The sequence below is a fragment of the Pteropus alecto genome, unplaced genomic scaffold (assembly GCF_000325575.1).
Source record: "Pteropus alecto unplaced genomic scaffold, ASM32557v1 scaffold314, whole genome shotgun sequence".
Lineage (NCBI taxonomy): Eukaryota > Metazoa > Chordata > Mammalia > Chiroptera > Pteropodidae > Pteropus > Pteropus alecto.
The window spans coordinates 1,011,829-1,031,680 of record NW_006435849.1 but is presented as its reverse complement, the minus strand read 5'-3'; the positions used below and the strand labels follow the sequence as shown (position 1 = coordinate 1,031,680).

Genomic DNA, 19,852 nt, shown 5'->3' with positions numbered 1-19,852 from the left:
TCCTCCCTGACCTTGGCCTACTTTAGGGGGACCATAAAATCTACTCAACATGGATACTGTAATTGGACAAAGGATGAGAGAGGAATCCTGGGTCCAGGTCACTTTCACTTAAGGCGTATGTTTTCCGTTGTCAATGCGGGGTAAGAGCTTACATGGGCATGGCTCCTGTAGAATGGGCTGGGAAGGAGGAAGGCGAGGCAGTTTTACCTGTATTTCTTTTGTGGTTGTTGACACCCACGAGAGGGAGGCAAAGAAGTTGGCATCACTGAAGTAATAGCATATAAGCGGCATATTCTGAGGATGGCGAGACTCTTTGTACAATATCTGGGACCGGTCACTCAGCACAATGACCTCACTCTTTGGGTCATCTACAGTTTGCTGGGGAGAGACATAGCAGAAACTAAGACCAGGACACACGTACACTAATCGTAGTCTCACTCAAGTCACAATCGAAACAGTTCCCAAAGTCATGCCACAGTCCCAAGGACCACTTCTGTTACACCCACACATGCACAGCTTATCACCTGTGGGACACCTACACTTCACAAGCACATAACAAAACCCCAACACAAGAGAGAACCAAACCCCCACGGGGCCTCTATGGGCAAATTTTATAGTACAAGCACAGGGGAAAATTAACATTCTTCCCAACATGAAGTGATATATACCTGTCCCCTAACATTCTCCCTTCTGTCTAAAAGGTACATATGTCACAGAAGACACAGTTAACAGATTACTCAGGCAAATGTACTGCTACAGACCCACATGTAATGTAACAGGGTGTCCCAACAGTCAGTGCAGCTTTAAGTTATTAAAGTTTAAAACTGCACTAAGTAAGACTTCTAGGATACCCTACCTGGCCCTGAAATTTGACAGAGGAAAATGACATATATACAGTATATATGATCCCACAGTGACAGCATGTGCTATGCAATGTGCACCTGGGATCCTTTTACACAGCCAACCATAGCAAAACTGAGCTTGGCAGATGTTCTCTCCGATGCCTTCTCCCTTCTCTTGCAGAAAAATCTCTCTTCCCGGAGGGTTGGTTCCTCTTACAGTGCTTCTGAGTGTTCACATTTCACTATCAAAATGTCCTTGCAACAGGTCCCTAGGCTCATTTGGAAATTGATGGCCCACTTCCTCCTAAGGTGACAGTTGTCTTTACGGTCTCCCCTGCCTTCTTCGTGCTTCCATAGAAAAATCTATGCTCCCTGAAGTGCTCATAACTATTAAGATAGATAGAGACCAATAACATGTTTATGTCCTACATATACTTTACCTTGATTTGATATATATCATTTATGAGGTATTTAAAATCCTTCCACAGGGGAATGAGTCTGGGGGAAGACATCACCTTGATTATCACCTGGTCCTCCTCAGGACCGTTGCTTAAAAACCTGTGGGAATCCAAAAGATGCCGGCTTAGCCACTACTACTTTTTGAGGAGCTAGGAATCAGAAGGCAAGACCCATGAACTCAGGTTTAATAGGACACTTTTTGACTGTCAGGAACTATGCATAAGACATATCTCATTTAATCCTCACTCCAGCCCAGTGAGGTAGATTTTATAGATGAGAAAGCTGAGGCTCGGTGAGGGTAAATGAAGGAGTTGGGGATTGAATTTTAGCTAGCATCACCCAGTGAGATATTATGGGTGAGGGAAGCAGAGAAACCTAGAGAGGGGCTGGAAGCGGATACCATCCCAGGCAAGTAACAGTTCTTTGCTGATGGTAGTGTGTCAAGAGAGCATTCTTTGAGGACTGGGAGTTCCCAGAGTTGCTGGAGGACGGGTAGGTCTTAAAGCACAGAACCCTAGGTCCTGCCCTAGACCGACTGAAGCAGGCCCATGGAGGTGGGACCCAGGGACCTTGGCTTGTAACCAGGCCCCTCCCGGTGGTTCTATGGACGTTCAGGTCTGACTACTGAAAGAGCCAATTGAGATGTGGGGCCCCCAGGGTTAAGGGTCAGGCCACCTAGCACAGCTGGAGAAAAGGGCCCTGCCATTTGGCCTTGTTCATCATCCTCTTCCACAATCTCGTCTTTGGCCCTCATGAGGACAAACCTCAGCTTTTCCTGGTTGGACCGAGAACAAACCCTACTCTGAGAACAAGCCCCCTCTGCCAGTCTGTCATTACTGGTTTGACGATGGGCTCGTTTTCCTCATTTGTAAAATGAAAATGCCAGTGTTGCTTACTTCACAGGATTGTTCAAAGATCAAATAAAAATTCCTGTGAATACTTTTTTAAGTATACCCTGAAGCAACAAACAATTACGATTGCTGTTTTTAGGCTGGTTTGGTTCTCAGACAAGTATTTGTTTCCTTCTAACCCATACTTTATACTTTTCTGTTGCTCTGGAAACATGACAGCTAAGTTTATAGTCTGGCCAGCAGAGGGCAATGGAGGCCACCGTTGTGCCTGCCAGATGAAGGAAAGCTGTGAACTTTGTTTCAAGTGGTTCCCCAAAATGAGATTCCCTAGGCCAGCAGCAGTGTCATCACCTGAGAACTTGTTAGAAATGCAAATTATCGGGCCCAACCCAGACCTACGGAATTGGAAACTCTGAGGGTAGGGCCTCAAATTCTGATTTTCAACAAGCTCTCCAGCTGATCTTACTGCACAGTAAAGCCTGAGAACCACCAGTCTGGAAAGCTATTAGAGTTCCAGATCGGCTTGTTCTGGGATCCTGGGGGAAAGTCAGCAGAACCTGCCCTATGGTATGGCTAAACCTAGGCCTTGTGTTGCCACAGAGACTTGATGGCTGGATTTGGGGGGAAGCAGCAGGCAAAAAGTACCATCTCACATGTAGAGTGAGTTAGAGCCTACAAAACAGCTTTCACATCCATAGCCTCATTAGTTCTTGAAAGACTTCTGAGAGGCAGATACCATCTCCATTATTCATACAAGGAATGTGAATTCAGAGAGGAAAAGGGATGTGTTCATGGCTACACAGGGCAGATTCAAGACTAAGATCCAAGCACAGTTCAAGGTTCTTCTCCATATCAGAATCAGAAAGGAGTTCTGCCAGGTGATGCCAAGGAAACTCTCTGATCTACAAACCCACTAATGGGAACAGGGGACTGGCTGTCGGACTTCAGCGTCCCCTCTGTCTCTTTCCACTCTTCCCAAGACTGCATGCTGCCCTCCTGCCATATCTTTTTCTGTTCTGTCCTCCTGTAACTCTGCATTTACTGCCACTTTGGACCACCTTTCGGGAGCGAGTGGGGCAGGCCCCATGGCTCAGATTTACACCACTGGCTCCTTGAGACCCCAGAGCTGCTGGGAGAGTCATCATTACTAACAAATTTGCAATCATTGCCATCGGTTTCCATTGTTCCTAATATCTTCTCTGGGTCCAACTTCTCTTGACCAACCTACAAAAAGCAAGCAGTTTGGGACCCTTTGGGGGCACATTCCTTGGGGGTGAGTGACAAAAAAAGGCCTTCAAACCCCAAATCTCTGTGTTTTGCTTTTGCCACTCCCACCCCAGGTACCAGCTTCCTGGTCACCCTCAGAGGAAACCTCTTTCCTAAAATGCCCCCATTTGATTCCCTAATCCCATTACCTGTCCTTAAAAGCAGATCTAGAGTGAGCTCCAGATGCCTTAATCTCAATGGTGCAGACTTTTTTACTCTCTTGATAACCTAAAGATGATCTAGTGGGACAACTCAAGCCCTCCATCCAAGTCGGGGCAGGGTCAGTATTCAGGGCTGAGATGTGGTATGTCCTGCTGGCTGGAAATGGACCAGGTTCGTGACTGAGCATTGACACTGGCATTACACCCTTCTTCTTAGCTGCCATCCACTCCAGTATACTTTGTCAGTGGTGGCAGGACGCAAGGCCAGCATCCCATGAGCCCTGCCCTTGTAACAGAAATTGGCTTTAGGGGACACTGCATTCCATGACACTATTGGACTGCTGGGCTCTTTTTGGGTCACTAACTAGCTCTGTATACTCTTTTATAGGAGTGTGAGGGCATACAGTTCTTGCCCAAAAGAGCTTACAGTTCTGCAGGGAAGGCAGACATTAAAGAATAGTCATAAAATTGATTACAGTGGGAAATTCTGGGGATGGGTTATATTATTCTTTGAACCTTTCTGCAACTTTTAATTTTCTCAAAACATTAAATTATGCTAGTGATCCAGTTTTAAGAAGGAAAAGAACGAAGTGCTGTGATGTGTGACCCATACTTTGAGGTAGGGCACTGCATAGATCCTACAGCCTTGCAGGTGGCTCTCCTGTTTGGGGACAGAGGTGCAGGAAGCCCAGCCAGCATTAAAATGGCTTAATTAGTTGACTGGAAAGTCAGAGGGGCTGTAAAGCCAGAGGGCAATGTTGGCTTTCTTACTTATACTTTACTGAATGACTTTACAGATAAGGATCCCAAGTCTGTCCCCAGGGCCTGGGAATGCTACTCTGGCCTTATAGGTGACTTCATAGCTCGGGCTGGGGCTGGAATGTACTCAACTATATTTATGGAGACAAATAATTTTCTAGGCTGACAAATACACATTATCAGTTACCCAGGATTAATGATACTATCTAGAACTGATGAGGTTGTAAAGTGGTAGGCAGGCATTTTACACGTTTTGTTTAATTCTTACAATGACCCTATGACTTAACCATCATCCTCCATTTAATTCAACAACTGTTTAAAGTGAACATGGTAAAAATATTCAAAACTATTAAGGAGCATTTAATGAAAAGAAAGTCACCTTTTCATACCTGATTACCCATCCTTTTGTTTCCCTGTCACAAAGGTATCACTGGTTGTATCTTTATATGGTTTTCTGTACGTACACAAGCATATAGGTAAAAATAATTTTTCTTATACAAATGGCAGTATGCTTTATACACTGTTCCATACCTTTTTCTCAACTTCTTAGAAATTAACTCATATTAATACGTATTGCTTTCATTTTTCAAGTTGCCAGTTGCATGGTTTCCACTGTGTGACCGAAGTATCATTTATTTTTTCCAAACTTCTATTAATGGACATGGGCAATTTCCAACATTTTGCTATGACGACCCATGCTAAAAATGAATATCTTTGTTAATGCCTCAGAGTTTTAATTTTATTTAATTTTAATTAACTTAAATTTCAAATTCAAAGCAATGTAAATCTTTTTTCATTAAACACAACTTATTTTGGATGCACCGGGTTAAATAAATTATTAAAATTAATTGCACGTTTCAACTTTCTAACGTAAAATTTTAAATTGCGTATGTGACTTGCAGTATATATTAGAATAGCACAGATTTAGATCGTCACTGTCCTGTGGTGGTCTGATACTCACTCTAGACTTAGCTCCTTGAGGGTGGGAACCACACAGTGGCATGAAGTTGGTGCTTAATATATTTTTGTTCAATGAATGAGCAAATGAATGACTCCTGCCCTCTCCCAGGAAGAAATATATGTTTCCCAGCTTCAAGTCCTACTGATCGTTTTCTGGGAAGGAAGGATGAGGTGGGAAAGGTACTGGGTTTACTTGACCTAGAGGTCCTTGCAGTTTCAGCCAACTCCTTCTGGAACCCCTAGGTAGGAGGAGTAGCAACATACATTTTTTTTTTTTTTTAAAGGGTTAGACCTTGATTATGGCAGCAGGTGAACTAAATTTGGAAGAATTTCCCAGGCCTAGGTACTCATTAATTTCCTCAGAATATGATCAACGAATGAATAACAGGGGCCCCAGGACAGCCCTCTGGATGGTGGTCCTGAGGCTCCCCTCGAAAGCAAAGCTCTGGAGCTGCCTAGGCTGAGTAGTGGCGACCACACCCGAGCCCCTACACATTCGGGCGCCCCGGCTCTTCGCGTTGGCTTGAAGGAGACCGTGTCCGCATCTTCAAGGCCGGGCCGCGCCTATTACCTGCGACGAGAAGACTCTCAACAAGGAACGGGTACGGCGTGTACGGCTGCACCCTAGAGCTCCTATGTGAAAGGCCAGACCTAGAAGGAGCGCTTGAGTAGCGACCTTGGGGGGAATGCTGCGGGAGGACTCCACCGACACATCGGTTAGCCCCACAACCACGCGCCCGGCGGACTGACCCAGGCGAGGGGAGTGAGCGCGCGTGCGCACTGGCGCGCGGCCGGCAGGAAAAAGCCCAGCGCGAGACCGCGCGCGCGTTCGAAAAGAAAAAAAGTCCTCCCCGCGGGGCCCGCAGCAAATTAGGCCGGAGTTGGCCAGCGAGCGCGCGTGCGCGAGCGCGCATAGACGCCCTCCTTCGCCGCTCCGCTTCGTTGGGGGTCTAGCGCACTGCTCTGCTGTCCCCGACTCTTCCCAGGCTCGCGCCCTCGGGGTAAGTACCTCGCGCTCTGCGGAGAGGGAGGGAGAGGGTCCGCCGAAGGAAAGCAGGAGGTGGACGGGACTGGGAGAAAGGGAAAAACCGCCCTCGCAGAGCGAGGAGCGCGGAAACCGGGTTGGAGTCTGCAGAAGACACGCCTCAATCCCTCACGCCCCTCGGGGCTGCGGAAGTGCTCTGGAGACGAGAGCTGCACGGAGGCGACAGGTGGACTACCTTTCCCAGAAGGCGACGCGGTGCTGCGCCTGCTACTCCCAGCAGCACCTGCGCGCGAGGTTTTTCCAGTTTGCTGCCGCCTAGGGCGAAACTACAGATCCCAGGGGGCCTCGCGCGAAGAGGCTTGGAAGTGGGCAGCCTGGAAGTCACTCGGGCCACCGGGGCTGGCGGCGTCTCCAGCAAACGGCTCGGAGCTGGACGCCTGGGTCGTGGGGCCCGCGGGGCGGGCAACCGGGACTCCAAGGTACGTGGCTCCAGGTGCAGGGGCGGCCTCGCTCAAGGGTGGCGAAACTACAGATCCCAGGGGGCCTCGCGCGAAGAGGCTTGGAAGTGGGCAGCCTGGAAGTCACTCGGGCCACCGGGGCTGGCGGCGTCTCCAGCAAACGGCTCGGAGCTGGACGCCTGGGTCGTGGGGCCCGCGGGGCGGGCAACCGGGACTCCAAGGTACGTGGCTCCAGGTGCAGGGGCGGCCTCGCTCAAGGGTGGCGAGGAATCAGTGTCCACTCGGACCCCGAGGGGCAGCGGGGGGGCGAAACTACAGATCCCAGGGGGCCTCGCGCGAAGAGGCTTGGAAGTGGGCAGCCTGGAAGTCACTCGGGCCACCGGGGCTGGCGGCGTCTCCAGCAAACGGCTCGGAGCTGGACGCCTGGGTCGTGGGGCCCGCGGGGCGGGCAACCGGGACTCCAAGGTACGTGGCTCCAGGTGCAGGGGCGGCCTCGCTCAAGGGTGGCGAGGAATCAGTGTCCACTCGGACCCCGAGGGTCAGCGCGGGCGGGCGACCAGGCGGACGGCCGGGTGCCGGCACCGGTTGTGGGGGCGGCGGCGCCGGGACTCGCGCCCTCGGTATCCGGCTGGACTCGTACCGGCATTGCTCAACTTTCCAGACGTGCTACCTGGCGCTGTGTGGAAGAGCATGGAGTGGGAGTCAGTGTGCGGTGGGTTCGCGTCCTGTCTCTTCCACTCCGGAGCTGTGATCTAGGGAAACCGCGCGGAACCTCAGTTTCCCTTTCGGTAAAACGGGGGAAGGAGAGAGTATCTGTCTTTTGCTGGGGATTCTGTTGAGATATTGAGATCTAGAGAATAAAACATTTGGCACACAGAAGGCTCTTATTACGTGTTTGCGCTATTGTTAGCTCCGGAGAAATGGGGTGAAGGTGTTATCGACCGCGTAGCGTTAGTCGAGGGTGTGTATGTGAAGAGCGGAGTCCATAGCAGTCAGTGCAGGGTGGCTGCTGTTATCTGAAATTATTTTAAGAGCTTTGGTTTTGGAGGAGGAGAGACCCTACTTCAAATTTAGGCTCTGCCGTTTACCAGCTGTGCGACCTTGTGAACTGACTTCAGTCTGTGCCTCCGTTTTCCTATCTATAAAATGGAGATTTTAATAGCAGTCACCTCAGAGTTGTTTTGAGGCTGCAGTGAGGATACTATGTGTAAAGTGCTTAGGAGTAGCAACTGGCATATAGGCAGTGTTCAGTAAACGGTACCATTTATTTAGCGTTTCCCAGTGCCCCAGAGATCCTCCGTGGGTGGGGCTCTGGCTGTACTCTTGTTTTCCCCTGTAAGCCAGACTCAGAACTGGTCTAGTTGACTTCCTCTCCTGCAGCCTCAGGTTCCTCATTTGTAAAGTGGGCCAAGAATATCAGCTTCAGGATTGTAAGGATTTGCTGCGATTGTATTCTCTCACTTAGTAGCAGTTCTTATGTATTATCATTGTTCTTCACTGTTCTCCATCTGGTCCAGAGACTGCCTAACTGTGGGCTGTGACGTGACAACCTTGAGCTCCCCCACATGTTCTGCCCCAGCCTCAGTGTCCCATCTGTGAAATGGTTGTCATGGGACTTTTGTGCCAGGGTTGTTTTGATGATCCCAGGAGATAATTCATGTTTAGTGTTTAGCACAGGGCCCTGTGCATAATAAGCACTTAATAACTGTATCTTGTTTTTCTTGATAGGCCTTTGCTGCTTCCTTACAGGGCAGAGCAGGGACAAGGCTATTGCCTTTCATCCCCATTTTTGTTCACTAAAGTTAAATTGTGGAACATACTGCATTACAAGGGCCTGAGAAGAGATGGTGCTGACCTGCTATCAGCAGCCTCCTGTTCCGTCCATCACACATTCACTTCTGCTCAGGCCGCCAGTACATTCACTCCAGTGCTTTATGTACCATCTCAGCGCTGCCAGCATTTGACTCTGTCTCAAAGCCATATTAGTTTCCTGAACTTCCGCTCTGGAACTGGAACCTGTGGCTCTTTGATGTCCCCTGGTGAGTGTCTCTTGGGCACCGTGAACTCGAACATGTTCAGTATAAATTCCTTCTTCCAGAACCAGTAGGCACCATCTCGGCAAATAGACCAGTGTTGACCCGGTTGCCCAAGCCAGAAATTTGGAAATTGCTCTTCTCTCTCAGTTTTCCCAGGTCCAGTAGATTGGCGAGAAGGATGGAGCTGCCATTTCATAGAAACACCATTTCATTGACCCATCTTGGTTTCCCATCCTGTGGGCGCTGCAAGTCCCCCTTGGCCCCTGGAGGTGGCCTTTTCCAATGACGTTGAATTGTTTCTTTTAGGTCACCAAGGTTTAATGTGTGTAAAACATCGTATTAGGAGCAGAGAAGACAATATAGATTTAGCCAATTTGCAATGGCCACAGGTGTGTCATCAGGGCCTCGCTTTCAGGGGACCCGTTTCTGCGGTTTTAGACTGGCAAAGCTCAGCTGAATTGGTCATTTCTTTCTGAAAAGTCACACCTTGTCAGCGGGTTAGAATATCCTGTATGAGAAGGTGGTCATCCTGACATTTTGGGAAGCAGTGCACACCTGGGAAGAGAGGCTGGGAAGAGAATTTATTAGATCTCCATTTAGGTTGAGTCTGTTGTCAGAAACCTGTCGTCATGGTTTCATTTGGTGATGGGAACCTGTGGCCTCAGTCACATTTGTGATGGCCACCAAATTTAAGTGCTTTTTTTAATCTGAGGAAATAAAACAGTGACTTAAAAAAAATTTTTTTTTGGTCTTAATCGTTAGTGACAACAGCACGTGGTTTTTTTTTAGTAGTCTGTGTGGAATTGTCCAGGAGTTAAATGTGAGCCTGTTTTGCAGTTGTTAGGTGGTAAATCAAAAATGGAATTTAGAATGTGCAGAGATTGGCACCTTTTTTTTTTTTTCTGAAAAACATTCTGTTGATATATTTCAAACAGGTTTAAAATATGACAGGTTATGGTAACAGCTTACCTTGTTATGTGTTTAACTCATAAAACATAAGTTAAATATATTATGTTTTAATAAAATAATTAAACAGTCATTTCTTTTAAAGTGTTTCATTTTAGCTGTTGGAATGAGAGGATATTGGATCAGTTTGTGCTTCTGTACATGCCTTAAGACTGGTATCGCTCCCATTTCTTAGGACTGCTTTGTTCACAGCCCTAATCTGTGTGTGTGAAAATGGGTCGAATTTGGCTTTTAGAAAGTTATGCAAAGAAATACATGCTCGTTGTAATATGTCAAACAATACGGAGATGTATAAGGAAAATAAAGGGTGCCATCCTCTACTCCAAAATCTCATCCTCCAGAGACAACCATTTATTCAGACAGTGAGTATTTATTAAGTGTCTGTCAGGTTTTGGAGATACAAAAGTGAACAAAATGGATATACACTCTACCCTGGGCGATTTGCGTGGATGCCCTCACTTACCTTTTTCTGTGCTTAAATGATTAGATAGATAGATAGATAGATAGATAGATAGATAGTTTTGTTCCTTCCCCCTCACCACTCTCAATAAGAGGTAGGGATCCAGCCACACATATTTATAACTTGAATTTTTTTTTCAATGAATGATAGGACATTTCCCTTCAAGTCTTTACATACAGTTCTGACTCATTCTTTTTAACAGCTAGACTCACATTCTTCAGTATGGAGAGACCATGCTTTATTCCACCATTCTTCTATTGCTGGACATTTAGGTTGGAATTTTACCTTCACAAACACATCCAGTAAACACCCCGGTACATAGGCCATGTAGCAGAGTGGCTCAAAGCATAAAACCCTAGACGGGGAACAAGACAGACATCGTGGCTCTCCTAGAGTCTACATTGTAGCTGAATAAACAATAAACAAAGTAATTTCAGATGGGTTTAAGTATCATGGAGGCAGTGAGGGGAAGAGGCAGGCTGCTGTGAGGAAGGGATGGTTACTTTAGTTTGGGTGGTCAGGCAAGGCCTCCCAGGCCTCTCTGAGTGGGAGTCACGTGAGCTGAGACTTGAATGAGCAAGAGGCACTGGCTTGTGCCAAGAGCTGAGTGAAGAACATTCCAGGCAGAGGGAATAGCAAGTGCAAAGGCTCAGAGGTGAAAAAATGAGTTTGGTACAAAAACAGTATCATTGTAGCTGGAGCAGGGTGAATTCCCATTTTTCAAGTTCGTACTACTTTAATTTTTGTAAAATAATGATAATAATAGCAGCTAATGTTTACCTAGTTTACTCTGTAGTAGGTGTTGTTCTAAGCATTTCACGCTTTTGCTCAGTGAATCCTCACAAGAGTCCAATGAAGTAGGTAAGTTTATTGATCTCACTTTGCAGATGAGAAAGCTGACTCCAGGCTCTAGGCTCTTTGCCCTCGTGCCAAACTCCCTCTCTTCCCAGGCCCTCTTTACTGGGCTGAGACAGATTTAGAAAGTAGAGGCAGCATTTTCTTTCCATGTTGCTTAATGCGCAAAGCCCTTCAGACTGTATCTAGTATCTGATTCATGTGGCAGCAGGCGTGGTCTAGGGATGTTGTGGCATCATTTCCACTGACAGTAAGAAAGACGAGGTCAACTTCTGTTGGGATGTTTGGTTGTTTCAGAGCTGAAGGCCTTTCAGAGCCTGTTCTCAAAACAAGGTTGACTGCTAGCTGCCACACCAGGCGCAGGTTAATAGGAAATGAGGCGAGTTTCGAGAGTGAACAAGGCAAGTGTCCCATTTGGATATCTTTGTAAGGTGACTTGGGCTGGCAGGGGAAAGTGTTGCTAAGCACCAGGCCAGCATTATGGGTTGTTAAAATATACAGATACAGTCCAGCAACTCAAGTGGTTGTGTGGCCCAGGACCTTGCTTCAGCCACCATGACTATCCCTTTTGGCTTGGTGTATCTTGGGCCCTATGGGTTGTTAAGTGCTTTGAATGAAGACCAGACCTGGTTAGATGTGAGGAGAGTAGCAGGTGCTTTTAAGACCAGGAGAAGTATGGAGAGCCTCTTTCATCCAGCCATCTATGAAACATATTTTCTACCTAGACTGTGCGCCAGGCACTGTGCTAAACACTGACAACGAGAAGGTGAATCAGAAGATGCTGGTTCTCACAGGTCTGTGGAAGTGAGGCCCATTAGAAATACAGTGAGAGCCACTGATGCAGACCATGTATGTAACTTAAACTTTTATAGTGACCACATTTTAAAAAGTCAAAAGAAACAGGAACTATTATCATTTTGGCATGTAATCGATATAAAGGTTATCGAGATATTTTACATTCTTTTTCTTTTTCACACGAAGTCTTCGAGGTACAGTGCGCATTTTACACTTTCAGCACATGTCTGTTTGCACTGGCCACACTTCAGGTGCTCAGTAGCCACATTTATTGGACAGTGTGGGCCTAGGCTATGAGACACATAAATCAAGGGTAGTATTTCACAGTGATAGATCGAATATGCTATCCGTTTTATCTTGATGAGTAAGGGTGGATGAGTGATGAAAAGCATACTTATCACAGGCAGGTATAGCTAACCTAATGCTGTGGTCTGTCACAGGTACCTTAGGGGCCTGGCATTGTGCTTAGTGCTTGGAGTGTGTGCCCTGTATTCAGAAGTGGCAGAGACTATGATTATACCCATTGTACAGATGAGGAAGCTGAGGTATGGTGGTGTGAAGCCACTCGCTCAAGGTTAGGAAGTGATGAAAACAGAATTTCAACTCAGGTCCAGAGACCATATTCTTAAATCTCTGTTGTATGTGCTGTGTTAGGTGGTGTTTGAGGGAGGTGGGGTCTGAATTTTGAGCAATGAAAACCATAGGAAGGACTCATGCACAAAATGGATTCCCAGAGTTTGTCAGCATTGATCCTCAAGTTTCTCTTGGTGCTGGGGTGCTGGTTTGGACCTGAGTGGCTGATGGATCCACTCCCTAAATAGAGCTTTAGTTTGGTGGAAACAAATCTTACCTCCCAGGATGGAGCGGAGTTTGGGGAGACTGGGGAAAGGGGTTGGGCAGCGAGAATGAGGACAGCAAGAAACGAGCCCCGCCTGTCAAAAGCTCATTTCTAAATGGCTTTTTTGGGCTTGAAGCCTCTTTTTGTCTACTGACTCTGTCCCTCGTGGCTGTGGCCTCTTGTGGGAACTGTGTGGCATCTTCTTGTGAGCTCAATAGCAGTAGGGCTTACCCAGCTTGTGAATCTTGCCCTTGCTCTGAGCCAAAGTGGCATCGCTGGGTGGGGGCGGGGGGAGAGGGATGTCACAGTGTTTTCCTCTGTTAACTACTGGAGTCATTGCTCTAGACTTTCAGTTACCCCCTTGGTTCAGGGTCCCCATCTAAGAGGCAAGATGAATCCCGGGCCTCCTGCCCAAACAAGGCAGGTGCCAGAGATTCTGAGTCTGTTCATGTCCCCTCCTCAAGTGGTAACCTGGTGCCAGTCTCTGTCCCCAGGCGGTGATTCACAAGGGTCTTAACCACTTTATCATCTCCTACTGCTGGGCACTGCCTGGCATGTAAAAGATGCTTAATAAGTGCCGGTTGGTTGAATTAATAATATTAACCATCATTCACTGAGCTCTTACTGTGTACAAAGCACTGCTCAGTGTGCTTTTCTCATAGTATCTCCTTTAGTCTTCATAATTACTCCATTGGGTAGGTACTGTTGTTATTCCCATTTCCCATATATGGAAACTGAGGTCTCAAGTGCATATCACAAAGCCTGTGAATGTCAAAGCCAGGATTCAGCCCCAAGCCACTGGCTCCAGAGTCCAGGTCCTTAAACATTTAGTCTGTGGTCTCTCCGTGGATGGGCATAGAGACGAATGGGGTGGGCAGGCGGGGCCATGCTGACCAGCTCCAGCTATGTGTTGGAACCTCACTGTTCCATATGTGGGCTCTGCTCTCTGTTCTGGAGTAGCCCTGTGTTATGTCCCAGGCCCTTTGGGGCCTGGAGGCTGGAACACCACTCTGGGCACAGGCTTTTTCTACGATGCGGACACCTGCACTGCCCCTTTCTTTAAAATAAAAAGGAATTGGATATTTGATATTATGAAGGAATTCTTTGTTAAATTTTTTAGGTGCGATAATGATACTGTGGTTCTGCTTAAGAAAAAGTCGTGAAATACCTGTGAACTGTTAAGATGTCTGGGATTTGCTTCTACTATATAGAATACTATGGACAGGCCGGGGGAGGAGGGGACAGTTGTGTACAGGCGAATAGAGATGCGGGAAGATTGGTCATGAGTTGAAGCTGGCCGGTGGGGGTTTATTATACTCTTCCTTTCACCTTTGTGTGTTTGAAATGTCTCATCATGAAAAGTTAGAAACAAATAACAATAAATTTCACTCAGCATTCTTGTGTTTCAAGTCCAAGTATATGTATGGGGGAATTTCCTGCCTTTGCCCAGTCCATTTGTATCATAAAAACATTTTTTGTTTTTTTATTCATGATACGAGTCAATACTTGGCCCAAGGCTTCGGGAACCCTTTGGTAAAGACGCATCTGGCAGCATCGAGGGCACCAGCGAGGCTCCAGTGGCCACATGCCTCCTTGGCTGCTCTGAGTACTGGCCACAGTGGCACTGGCCCTTGGAGTCAGGTTGCTGAATCCCTCTTCTCTGGAGTCTGTTTCCTCCCAGCACCTGACCATGAGGCCCCTCTTACATTTTTTCTAAGGCCGAGTTTCTGCAAGAGGCCTCAGATCCTGCCCCCATCCTCCCCTCAGGACAGGTATACACAGACCCTTCTGATGGGGCTTTATTAAGGTCCCACACGGAACCAGAGGCCAGCCTTTGGTTGGCCTCCAGCATTGCAGTGGGAAGCAGGGAAAGTGTCCCCTTCCCATTCTGACTTTTGATAGAAGGAAAAGGGCAAGATGCGACTTGTGATGGTGCCTTGGACCTGATGGTATTTCCCATCGAGCCAGCAGTCAAAAGTCCTTTACAGAAAATGCACACCCCCTTTCACATTGAATAGAGGCTCCTACTGCGTTTGCTCTTTGGGAGTCCCTAAATAGTGAATCGTGTGTGCAGAAAACTTTGGAAGGGGCAGGAAAAGAGGGCATCCTCGCTTGGGGTTTCTTATTGTCGGCTTGCCAGGTAGGTAGAGAGCGTTGATGGGAACAGGAGCGCTGGCCCCGTTTGTTTACATTGAGTCTGTTTTTGGTGTGTGGGAAGGAAGATGGGAAGCCCTGGAGCCCCTCTGGCTTCCTTGAACTTCTGCCTCCACACCTTCTTCAATTCTGTCCTTTCTTTTTCTTGCAAAGGCTCTGAGGCGAGTCCAGAATGGAGAGGACATTAGGAGAACTGTCACAGTTTAAGCGGCTTGATTTTCTGTTTCCCAGTGTGGAGCTGCATGTGTTAAATCTGAGAGCAGCAAGCCCCAGTTACTGACACTGAATCTGATTTTTAAACGTCCTCAATCACCAGGTACCCACCGAGCCGAGCGCTCTTCTACGTGCTAGGGAGACAGCAGTGAGCAAAGCGGACAGTTCTGCTTTAAATGGGGCTCTCATTTAAGTGGGAGATTCAGACAGTAAACAAGATAAGTAAGATGTGTACTGTGTTAGGTGGTAATAAATGCTGTGGAGAAATTAAGCAGGGAAAGGGGATAATGAGGTATTAGGGTGGAGGGTGTTGAAATTTTAGACAGCGTGGCCGGGGATGGGGCGGTGACATGAATACAGGCCTGAAGAGATGAGGCAGTGCGAGCAGTGGGGGTGCCTGGGCAGAGGGAGCAGTCAGTGCAAAGGCCCTGAGACCGTGGGCTTGATAAGACTGAGGAGCTTACAGGAGGCCCGTGTGGCTGGAAGAGAGAGTGGGAGGAGTGAGGGCAGAGAGGTGACCTGTTTGCAGATCACTTAGGATCTAGTACAGGTTTGTGTTTTCTCAGCGATAGGAAGATGTTGCAGGGTTGATTGATTCATTAAGTTTCATTAGATGTTGAATCGTGACCACACAATCATGGTACCAGAGGAACAAAAATAAGGCACCCAGTTCCCTTCCCCAGATGCCACCACTATCCCAATTTCTTACTGGTGACCAGTTCCTTGATATTGCCTTATTTTAGGGAGTTTTACAGTTTATATTAGATTAAGCCATGTGAAATTGCCTTTTTGTGGGTCAAGAATAGTTGAATATTGGCAATTTGATGACTTTCAGCCTAATAGCTTCCTTTTGGGAACCCGAGACTCTTACCAATCCTTTCTTGCCTCGGGTTGGTGGTCAGAGGTGGAGACCTCCTCCGCCTTCCTGCATCCCACGCTTCTCTTTCAATGACTGACACGTGTCAGTGACACCAGTGAGAGCAAAGCCCCTGCCCCACCCATAGCCCCATACCCAGTATTGCTGTTAAGCCTGACTAGGGCAGCTTCTTCCTACTGGGACCTTACCCAAGGATGGCATTAGTCATTCTTTGGCTTTCTGCAGCCTGGTGCCACCAGTTCTGAAATCTCAGATAACTCCCAGAGGGAAGGGCCCCCCTGGACTCTTGCCAGATGTTTGGCATGACTCATGTGGTAGGGGTGCTCCCTGGGGCCCGGCAGAACTCGTGGGCATTCTGGATCAGTAACTGAGCAGAATAGCCAGCAGAGCACCCAACCTGGAGTGTCCACAGCAATACCTGGTAGGACCGTGGAGGCTTGAGCTGTGGGAGGACAGAGGAGTGATGATCTGGACTTGGGATAAAGTCCTTCAGCTCCTCCTGTGGGTTACACCCCTGTGCTGACCAGAGTCACATGTCACTGAAACCCTAGGGCACTGGGCTGGGTCCTGGGGGGCAAAACAAACATCAAGGAGATATGGATGCAGCTTTGGGGGAGCTCAGCCAGGAAGTTGTGTCAGTTGGTTTGCCTTTCGGTGCAAACAATAGTAATAACAGCAGCAACACACAGGTAATTTATATAACATATACTGTGTACTAGCGCTGTGCTAGGGCTTCCCAGGAAGTGACTCAGTTCAGCCTCCCCACAAGCCTGAAAGATAAGCATTCTTATTTTTCCCCTTTTGCAGATGTGGCAACTAAATTAAAATAACTCGCCCAAGGGGGTCACGCAGCTAAATAATGGTGGTGACATGATTTGGATCCAGGGAGCCTGACTCCAGAGGCCTCACTCTGAACTCTTCATCACTGTGTGCTTCTGCAGTGGTTCTCAAACCAGAACCCACCATCAGAATCTCCTGGAGGGCTTGTCAAAACCCAGATTGCCAGGTTCCACCCAGAGTTTCTGATTCAGTAGGTCTGGCTTCAGAATTTGTATTTTAACAAGTCTCCAGGTGATGCTGGTGCTCCTGTGCCCGGGAGCATTCTTCTAGAGAACCACTGATCTACTCTAATAGGAAACCCAGCTGAAATTGTCCTGAAATCAGATATATGATCTGATATAACAGGCCTATAGGTGGGCAGCACCAGGGTTATCTAAGCAGTCACAGTGCCTGTAGGCAAGCCTTCTCTGTTGTGCCACTCTGTCATCCTTGGTGTGTCTCATGTGTCCTCAGACTCCCCTTGTGGCCACAAGATGATTGCCATAGCTTCCATTTGTCACATCCATCAGCAGAAAGAGGGCATCTCTCTCTCACTAGCTCTGTGTCCCTTGAGAAACCAAACCTTTCCTAGATGCCCCACCTCACAGATTCCCTTGTATCTCATTGGCCAGTGCTGTGACACATGACCATGCCTAGGCAAATCACAGGCAAGGGCCAGTCAGGATTTCCTCTGGGGCTGGAATGGAACTATCTTCACTTGAAGTACATGACTGCTGGGAGGAGAATGGCTGCAGGAAAGGACCAGGAGAAGGGGGTGGGTATGAGTAGGCAGACACCTGGCTGGGCTACAGAAGTTAGTAAAACAAAGCGGAAGCATAACACCCAGTTATTTTTGTGTCATTGTACTTAACTTTGTTTCGAAGTTACCTGAATCAAGACATAGCTTTTTGTTCTCCAATCATGTCCACCTTTGAGAATGTGATATGCACAGAGTCTTTGTAACACAGGAGCTCCAGTCTTGACAAGAAACCAAAATTTCATCTGAAAATTTAAGGAAACCCAAGCTGGGTGATGAGGCGGCAGTGTGCATGGTGTTTGAAAGCATTCCCTCTGCTCCGAAACACCAGAATCTCACTCCTCTCCTTGGTCCTGACCAGTTCCTCTGCAGGGTGCTCCTCGCAGAGGCTCAGCTTCCTCATCTTGACTGCCTCGTAGGGTGATTGTGTGGATGAAGGGAGAGGATGTGGGTCAAGTGCTTACCTCCCGTAGCTGGCACATGAGAAGTGCTCAAGAATGTGGCCTCTACTATTAATATACAGTTGACCCTTGAACAACTCGGGGTTAGGGGCTCTGACCCCCCGAGACCAATCTGCATATACTTTTTGATTTCCCCCAAACTAACAGCCTACTGTTGACCAGAAGCCTTACCAATAAACAGTCAGTTAACATATTTTGTATGTGATATGTATCATCTACAATAAGCTAGAAAAAATAAACTTATTAAGAAAGTCGTAAAGAAGAGAAAATACATTTATAGTATTAATCGAGAAAGATCCACATATAAGTGGACCTGCGCAGTTCAAACCTGTGTTGTTCAAGGGTCAACTGTATTGTGTGTGATACATGCCCTTGAGTCGGCATGATTATCTCCTGGTGACGCTGTGAATGAGTGATGTCCACAGTGATCCGTCCACAACAGTCCTGCTCAGTTCTTGTAAACTCATGGCTATGGCTTCTTTTTTTTTTTTTATTGTTATTTATTTATTTTCAACAGTTAGATATATATATTTTGCATTGTATGTTCACCACCCGTGGTTAGATTTCTTTCTGTCACCACATATTTGGCCCCTTTTACCCCATCTACCTCTCCCCTCCCTCCTTACTCTCTGGTAACCAATAGTCTATTGTCCATGTTCATGAGTCTGTGTTACGTTTGTTGCTTTTAGGTTAATATCCCACATATAAGTAATATCATGTGATTTTCAACTTTTTCTGTCTGGCTTATTGTGCTTAGCATGATTATCTCAAGGTCAAACTATGTTGTCACAAATAGCAATATTTCATCTCTTCTTATGGCTGAGTAATATTCCGTCATATATATTTAGCCAATCATCTATCGTGGGACACTTCCATGTCCTGGCCACTGTGAATAATGCTACAATCTATTGTAGGACACTTCGGTTGCTTCCATGTCCTGGCCACTGTGAATAATGCTGCTATGAACATCGGTGTGCGAATATCTTTTTAGATATGGGTTTTCAAGTCTTTGGGGTAAATACCCAGTAGAGGGATTGCTGGATCATATGGTAGATCAATTCTTAGTTTTTTGAGGAACCTCCATACTGTTTTCCATAGTGGCTGTACCATTATGGCTTCTTCTGTGGAGTCAGTCCATCTCACATTTGGTCTTCCTCTTTTCCCGCTGCCTTCTATTTTTTCTCAAACTATTGTCTTTTCTAAAGAACCCTGTCTTCTTGTGATGTGCCCGAAATAGGACAGCTTCAGTTTTGTCATTTTTGCCTATAGTGATGTTTTAGACTTCATTTGTTCTAGGACCCACTCGTTTGTCTTTCTGGCAGTCCCGGGTGTCCATAGAGCTCTCTTCCAAAGACATATTTTAGATGAATCTTTTTTTTTTCTATCAGCTTTCTTAACGGTCCAGCTTTCGCATCTGTTCATAGTAATTGGGAATTCGAGGGTGTGGACGATCTTGGCCTTGGACTCCAATGACACATCTTTGCTCTTGGTGATCTTCCCCAGTTCTGTCATTGCTACCCTTCCGAGTCTCAGTGTTCTCTTGATTTCTTGGCTACAGTCTCCGTTTGAATTGATGACTGAACCAAGATAACCAATATCTTTTGCCTTTTCCCCATCTTCATTGTCCGTAGTAATTCAGTAGTCATGATTTTTGTCTCCTTGATCTTCAGCTGCAGTTCTGCTTTAGTACTTTCTTCTTTCACTTTGATTAGAAGTCATTTCAAATCATTGCTACTTTCTGGCAGTAGGATGGTGTCATCTTTAAATCAGAAGTTATTGATATTTTTTTCACCAATTTTTACCCCTCCTTTCTCTGAGTCTAGCCTGGTTTATTAACAATATTAAGTGACTTATTAATCGAATAATTCAATATCATTTCA

The 19,852-nt window shown here is 46.8% G+C and overlaps 2 protein-coding genes across 2 annotated transcripts in view; one reads left to right on the top strand and one right to left on the bottom strand.

Moving 5' to 3' along the window:
- Positions 1-1,385, bottom strand: part of WDR87 (WD repeat domain 87) — an 11,211-nt gene extending 9,826 nt beyond the window's left edge. Inside the window, exons 1-2 of the mRNA XM_015589204.2 lie at positions 1,283-1,385; positions 208-378 (exon numbers count right to left, since the gene is read on the bottom strand). Of these exons, the coding sequence (XP_015444690.1) occupies positions 208-378; positions 1,283-1,354 (243 nt within the window). The 5' untranslated portion in view covers positions 1,355-1,385. The remainder of the gene's footprint in view (positions 1-207; positions 379-1,282) is intronic.
- A 4,709-nt stretch (positions 1,386-6,094) lies between these two features.
- SIPA1L3 (signal induced proliferation associated 1 like 3) overlaps positions 6,095-19,852 on the top strand; it is a 243,780-nt gene continuing 230,022 nt past the window's right edge. The window contains 1 exon segment of the mRNA XM_025046658.1: positions 6,095-6,299. The gene's annotated coding sequence lies outside the window, so the exon portion shown is untranslated.